The sequence below is a fragment of the Macaca mulatta genome, chromosome 3 (genome assembly GCF_049350105.2).
Source record: "Macaca mulatta isolate MMU2019108-1 chromosome 3, T2T-MMU8v2.0, whole genome shotgun sequence".
In the NCBI taxonomy this organism is placed as follows: domain Eukaryota; kingdom Metazoa; phylum Chordata; class Mammalia; order Primates; family Cercopithecidae; genus Macaca; species Macaca mulatta.
In genome coordinates, this window is record NC_133408.1 from 73,945,443 (window position 1) to 73,951,715 (window position 6,273).

General features: G+C 51.7%; 1 protein-coding gene across 3 annotated transcripts in view; it reads right to left on the minus strand.

The window, feature by feature from the left end:
- Positions 1 to 4,876, minus strand: part of VSTM2A (V-set and transmembrane domain containing 2A) — a 28,617-nt gene extending 23,741 nt beyond the window's left edge. For 2 of the 3 annotated variants that reach the window (XM_015133424.3, XM_015133423.3), the window contains exons 1-3: positions 4,391 to 4,798; positions 2,414 to 2,580; positions 263 to 313 (exon numbers count right to left, since the gene is read on the minus strand). In XM_015133424.3, the coding sequence (XP_014988910.1) occupies positions 263 to 313; positions 2,414 to 2,580; positions 4,391 to 4,469 (297 nt within the window). In that variant the 5' untranslated portion in view covers positions 4,470 to 4,798. 3 annotated transcript variants of the gene reach the window in all.
- Positions 4,877 to 6,273: the final 1,397 nt, after the last annotated feature.

Sequence of the window (6,273 nt, forward strand, 5' to 3'; positions counted from 1 at the left end):
AGTTACAAAAAGCAATGAAAGAAAGTGTCACACAACCTCTCTGGATAGCAAACGATTCTCTAGAATGTTTGGATATTTACGTGACTAAAATATGTAATTTTCTGTAGGGACTCTAAACGTGCTTCCATTTGTATGTATCTAGTGAGGCAAGCAAGGGGCACCGGGCTCTCCTGCAGCGCTGGCAAGCCGCCTTCTCGGGGACAGGGAAGGGCTGTGCGTCCCGGGCCTGGGCTCGCGGCCCCCGGCGCGCCCCCTAACTCACGCTAATCTTGGTCCCGTCGCTGTCCGGGTCTCTGTCTGGCAAGAGCTCCACCTGCGGGCAAGGAGCGAACGCTCAGTCCCACGCCAGGCCCGCCCAACCGCCCGCCCCCACGCGAGCACAGCCTTCGCCGCTCCAGGCAGGGCCCTCAGGGTGACCTGGGGACAGGGAGCGACTAGGGGCGTGGCCACCCCCGTCCAGGCCCCGACCGCACCGCCCCCACGCTGTCCCCGCGCCGTCCCCATGCTGTCCCCTGCGCCCTCCCGGCGCTGTCCCCGGAACCGTCCCGGCGCTGCGCTCGGGAGGCGGGGCCGGGAGCCGCCGGGTCTTTTTCGCGGGTTGACCCGTGCGGACGCTGGCCCGGAGGTGGCGCGGGCGCCGGGGGTGGGGCGGCCGGCGTGAGTAAAGGTGAAGTGCCCCGGGACGAATTTCCGCGCCTTTGCCCCGGGGGCCATCCCGCCCGCCGTCCCGCCCCGGGCTCCTGGCCACAGATTCTCTTGCTGGCTAGCAGGGGCTCCGCCTCTCGCTCAACTAGGTCTCCCTTCTCGCCCCGACCCCCTTCCCTTCTCCCCTCCTCCCACTATTTTCCTTTTCCTCTTCTCCTCCTTTCTCCCCCTGCTTTCCCACCTCACCACCCTCTCTCCTGCCTCTTCCCAAGTCACCCTCCGTCCCCTCCATGCTCCCCACTCCCGTAGTCCCTTCTCTCCTGCTTCCTCTCTTCTCTCCTCTTCTTTCCCTTCTCCACTCTCCTCCTTCTCTCTTCTCTCTGCCCCTTCTCTACTCCTTCTCTCTCCCCTTCTCTTCCTCTCTTCCTTTCCATCCCTCTCCCTTCCCTCTCCCTCCTTCTGTCCCTTCCCTCTCCCTCCCTCTTTCCCTTCCCTCTCCCTCCCTCTTTCCCTTTCCTCTCCCTTCCTCTCTCCCTTCCCTCTCCCTCCCTCTCTCCCTTCTGTGCCCTGTCTCCCCCATCTCTTTCCTTCTCCGTCTCTTCCTCTCCCCTTCCACCTCTCATTCTCTCTCCTCTCCCACCCCTTCCCCCTCTTTACCTCTCTCCCTCTCTCTCCCTTCTTTCTCCCTCTACCCCTTTCTTTCTCTTCTTTCTACTTCAATCCTCCCTCCCTTCCTTCCCCCTCCCCTTCTCTCTCTCCCTCTCGCCCCCTGCCTCCTTTTCCCCTACCCTCTCTCCCTCTCTTCTCCTTTCTCTCTCCCTCTCCTCTCTTTTCCTTCCCTCTCTCCCTTTTTCCCCCTTCCGGTTTTCTCTTTCCCTTCCCTCTCTCCCTTTTCCCCTTCCCTCTCTCTTTCCCCGTCAATCTCTCTTCCCATCTCCCCTTCCCTGTTTCCCACCCCTTCCCCCTCCCCCCTTTCTTTCTCCCTCTCCCCCTCTCCTTCTCCCCTCCCCACTCCAATTCTCCCTTCCCTCCTTCCCCTTTCCCTTCTCTTTCTCCCTCTCCTCACTCCCTCTCTCCCTCTTCCCCTTCCCTCTCTCCTCTTCCACCTTCTTTCTCCCTCCCTTCTCTTTCCCTTCCCTCTCTCCCCCTTTTCCCCCTCCCTCTCTCCGTCTCTTTCTCCTTCTCTGTGCCTCTCCCGGTCTCCCCCTTTCTTCTCTCCCTCTCTCCCTCCTCCATTTTCCCCTTTCCTTCTCTCTCCCTCTCTTCCCGACACCCCACGTATCTGTTAGAGGTGGAGGTGAGAGGAGCTGGCCGCTCTGGTTCTCTGGTTGTTCAGCCCGGGGACTGGGGTCCCAGGTGGTGCCTGGTGCCCAGAGAAGGGAGAGGGGGTGGGGTGGGGGGTGGAGGCCGCCCACCGCTTCCCCTCCCCCTCCTTCCGTCCTGGAAAGGGGCTTGCAGATGTCCCGGGAAGTGGCAGCGCGGCAGGGGCAAGGCGGGCATCTTCCTAAGAACCAGAACTTATAGGAGGAGGCGCTTCCCAGTTTAACAGGAAGAAAATGGGCAGCAGGACTTCCTTCTGGGTTTTAACTTCGCGTCCCCAGGACAAATTCCCTCTCCCTCCCTGGAAGCCCTGGGGGGTCACTCGCTTCCACAGAACCGGGCGGTTCCCCAGGGGTGCCCAGGCAGCACCTCGGCCCTCAGTCCCGGGCCGGACACCCTGAGGACCGGGCAAGCGAAGGGGAGACGCGGGGTCGGCGGGCTCCGCTACCTGCGCGCCGGCCCCCTCGGCCCCGGGCTCCATTTCCTCCGGCCCCCGCAGGAACCACCACTGGATCTCCAGATATACCGAGGCGGAGCCGCTCTGGAAGGCGCAGGACATCTCCACATTCTGCCCCTCGGTCGCCGTCACGTTCCGCGGAAACTCGGTAAATTTTGCTGCAAAACAGAAAGGCATCCTTTTGGAATATCCACACCCCTCTTGCCAGAGTCTCTTTCCTTGAGAGCTCGCTGCATTTTTCCTGGACTTAAATAACAACAGAACCCCTCTCCTACATCCCCGGCTTCGTCTGGTTCCCCCAGCCCCCTTCCTTTGCCTCTTTCCTGTCTAACTTTTGGTATCATACCTAAATCACTATGTTGTTGATCAAATCCAGATAATGGAAAGGTTAACAAGCTTGCCAATAACTCTGTTAGCCAAGATGCCCGCAGGTAGATCCAAATACCTTTTGTCAGATTGCAGTATTCCGCAAAATTTACTGAGAGAGTTAGTGAGATACAATTTAGACAATCTGTCAAGTTGATATATGAGGAGAGTCTCTTGCCTCTAAGTTTCTAAACAATCTACCACTAACTGGATGTTTCATGTAACAGAGTAGATCATGATTATCTGTCAAAATGCACATTCCTGATACAGCAAAACAGTTATTAGCAACACCAGTGAAACACGCTTGCAGTAGTGAAACAAGTTGCACACTTTATAAACTGTGTATGTTTCCTTCTCTCCAAATTAACCTTTATTTGTTCCCATCAAGTCACTGTATTTCAAACTGCCATACATCCTAAGATGTAATGATCACACATCTAGATTGAGTTCAGATTAAATATTATTTAGAAGTCACTATGGAGATGTTTCTCAGCCTTTTCATTACCAGCCTTGACACTGCTAGTTTGCATGATTCATGAAACCATGGTGAAACTCACAAAAATATGTTTCCTTCCTCCTAAAGGCATTTCTTGAACATACAATGCTCTTATCTTGTTACCAACATGGTTGTTTTTATCTTATCTAAGGGGTACTTTGCAAAGAGCTGATGGTTCCCTAAAAGTAGTCTTGGAAAGATTTGTATGGCCAATGGAAATGCACAACCACAATGCACACTTACGGAGAGGAGGGCTGTGAGGACTGCAGAAATGATTTAGGGTGGATGCACTCCTCCCCCCCCTCACCTCACCCCCGTTTTAAAGAGAGACATGGTCTCTTTTTAACATTTTATGAAATCCCAAAAATAATCTCTAGTGATATGAAACTGTATTTATACCTAAAACAGGGAAGCTATTAAGGAGACATTCTGATCGGAAAAGGACTTTTCTATTCTAGCTGGCAGAAGGAGTATGGCATTTCTGCTTGCAGAAGTGATGCAGTCTTTTGGCAGCAGAGATGTGATCTGTTCATGGTGCTGAAACGACCACTGCAGCCTACGAAGTCCTGAACAATCGGGTTCAGCAGGCTGCTGCTGCTTGTCATGCAAGTTGTGGCTTTTTATGGGTCCTCAGAGGAGTCTGTCCTTTGATAAACACACATACAAAAGGAGTTACACGGACCTAGAAAAGGGAAACTCTAAGCTCAGTCTGACTACCCAAGGAAGAGGGACTGGTAATGGAGAGTCCCCATATCCAGCCCTGTGTTTGTTTGTGATGATTATGTATGCATGAGTGGCTACCCTGTGCATGCACACAGATAGCACACACACACACGCACACACACACACACCACATCGACCCTGTGTTTGTGCTCACCGAGGAGCCCACCTCATTGTCAGGCACCAGCTAGATTTTCTCTCCAGCCTAGCTTGTCTACAGTTTAATAAACTTTAAAGAAAATCGTCAAACAGAACACTATTTATACAGCCTAAGCCCACTGTTACTTGCTAGGAAGCTTATTCTATCTGCCTGTCCATTCTTTTTGAGTGTAAGAAACACACACACACGCGAGCAAATGTATATTTGCCATTGAGCACAGACTTACCTTGAGAAGAAAGCCCTTGTTGTACATATAAAACGGAAAAGAAAACAAATCCAACATACGCCAAAATGATCCCCATCATTCCAAAAAGGGAGGGGGGGTCACATCAGTGTAGCCAACAGCCGAAAAGCCCTGAAAGAAAGGCGTGCGAGTGGATGGCAGGCTCTGTCTCAGAGCCCTGGGCGCGACACTGCAAACATCCTGCTGCTTGCTCGGCGAGGGCTGGCTGTGGGGAGAAGGGACTGCGATTCTGGAAGGTTAGAACCAGCTGGCTGGGATTCAGCGAGGCTTCCAGCGGAGCCCAGGCTGGAATCGCTGCGAAGTGTCTCGGCTGCCTGGCTGCCTGCTTCCAGCTACCTGGCAGCTCGTCCAACGTCAGCCCGCCGCTCCGGCTTGCGTGATCACTGCCCTCCCTAAACACGGAGCCGGCTCGGGAAGTGGGGAGTGGGCAAGTGGGGCGGGCTGAGGACTTCGCTGGGCTCGCGGCGCCGCAACTTTTCCCTCTAATGGCTGCGATGATGCCTTTAACTCTGTGCGCGCTGGACAGCGCCCCGCCCGGGAGCTCGCGCCGGGCGGCCGCGGAGGGCTCAGGGCACCGCGGCGCCGCCGGGGTCTCCCTTCTGGAGAGCAGGGACGTCGGTTTTTTTCCACTTTGCTTCTCTCCCCCATCGGGTGTCTTTCTGGCTCGGTGGATCAGATCGCTCGGTGCCGAGGAGGACAATACAGTGGCGGGATTGCGGCGCTGGCGGGGGGCTCAGAGCGAGAGGTTCCGGGAGGGAGTTGGGGCATTGCTGAGGACCGGGGAGCAATGGGATGGAGGAGAGACGGCTGGGCCGAGGAAAACAGCCATTTAGGGAAATGCCGCTTAACCAGTTATTAACTGCTCCAACCAGGAGCATCACATGCTACGATTTCACACGAATTTCTTGCTGAACAGCCTTCAGTACAAGCAGCTCATGCAGGAGCCATATCGCTCCAGCTGGCAGACGGAAAAGAGAAAAAGTACAAAAAGTCACGCATTAAGGGAATTTTCTCGAAACAAAAGCCCACCATACTATGTTTACTTTTTAAAAAATTATATACCTCCTGCCTTCCTTTCCTTCATCTGCCATGTATTTTGGAGGGGGGAGGGGTTTTACATACCATTAAGGTCTTCATTACGTGATTTTGTTTTGTTTATTTGCTTTTCGTTTGCATAGCACAATAATTATGTAATGTTCCCTGGGACTAAGTGAATAAAGAATCTCATTTTAGACACAAAAAATCACAGTAAGTTTCAGAATGTGGAAGAAATCTACTTATCTGCCTTGGTGAAGATTTGAGATGTACATTCTGTTTTTTATTAAGAACTGAAACAACAATGTATATTATGTTAACGACTCAACTATTACTGGATTTAAATCTTTTTAACAAAATTAATAGCATTTACCATCTAAGAAGAGTACACATTTTTTATTCCCATTATTATTTCTATGCAACTATACCACAAATTTTCAGTATTAGTTGGAAATATGAATTAATCTTAACGGTGCTATCAGGAAGCCAATGTAGGGTATGTATTTTCATTTTACAGATAAAGAATTTGTAGTTGCCTAATACCTTTACTAGTCAGGAAAAAATTAACATAGTGGTTGCATTTTAAATCACTTATCTTCTATCGCTGAATGCAGCAATAACTTAAAGCTCAGAAAACTAAAGACACAATAACTTCATCACAATATTGTTTATTTTCTGAAAATATATTTATTTTTCACTGTAAGTAGGGTCAGAATATGGGATTTGGAGACAATCATGGGAGATATTTTACATCTGTTCATGTTTAGGCCAACCAGACTCTGTATCCTCCTTGTATTTAGCAAAGGATTTTGAAGTTTATCATTCTAAGA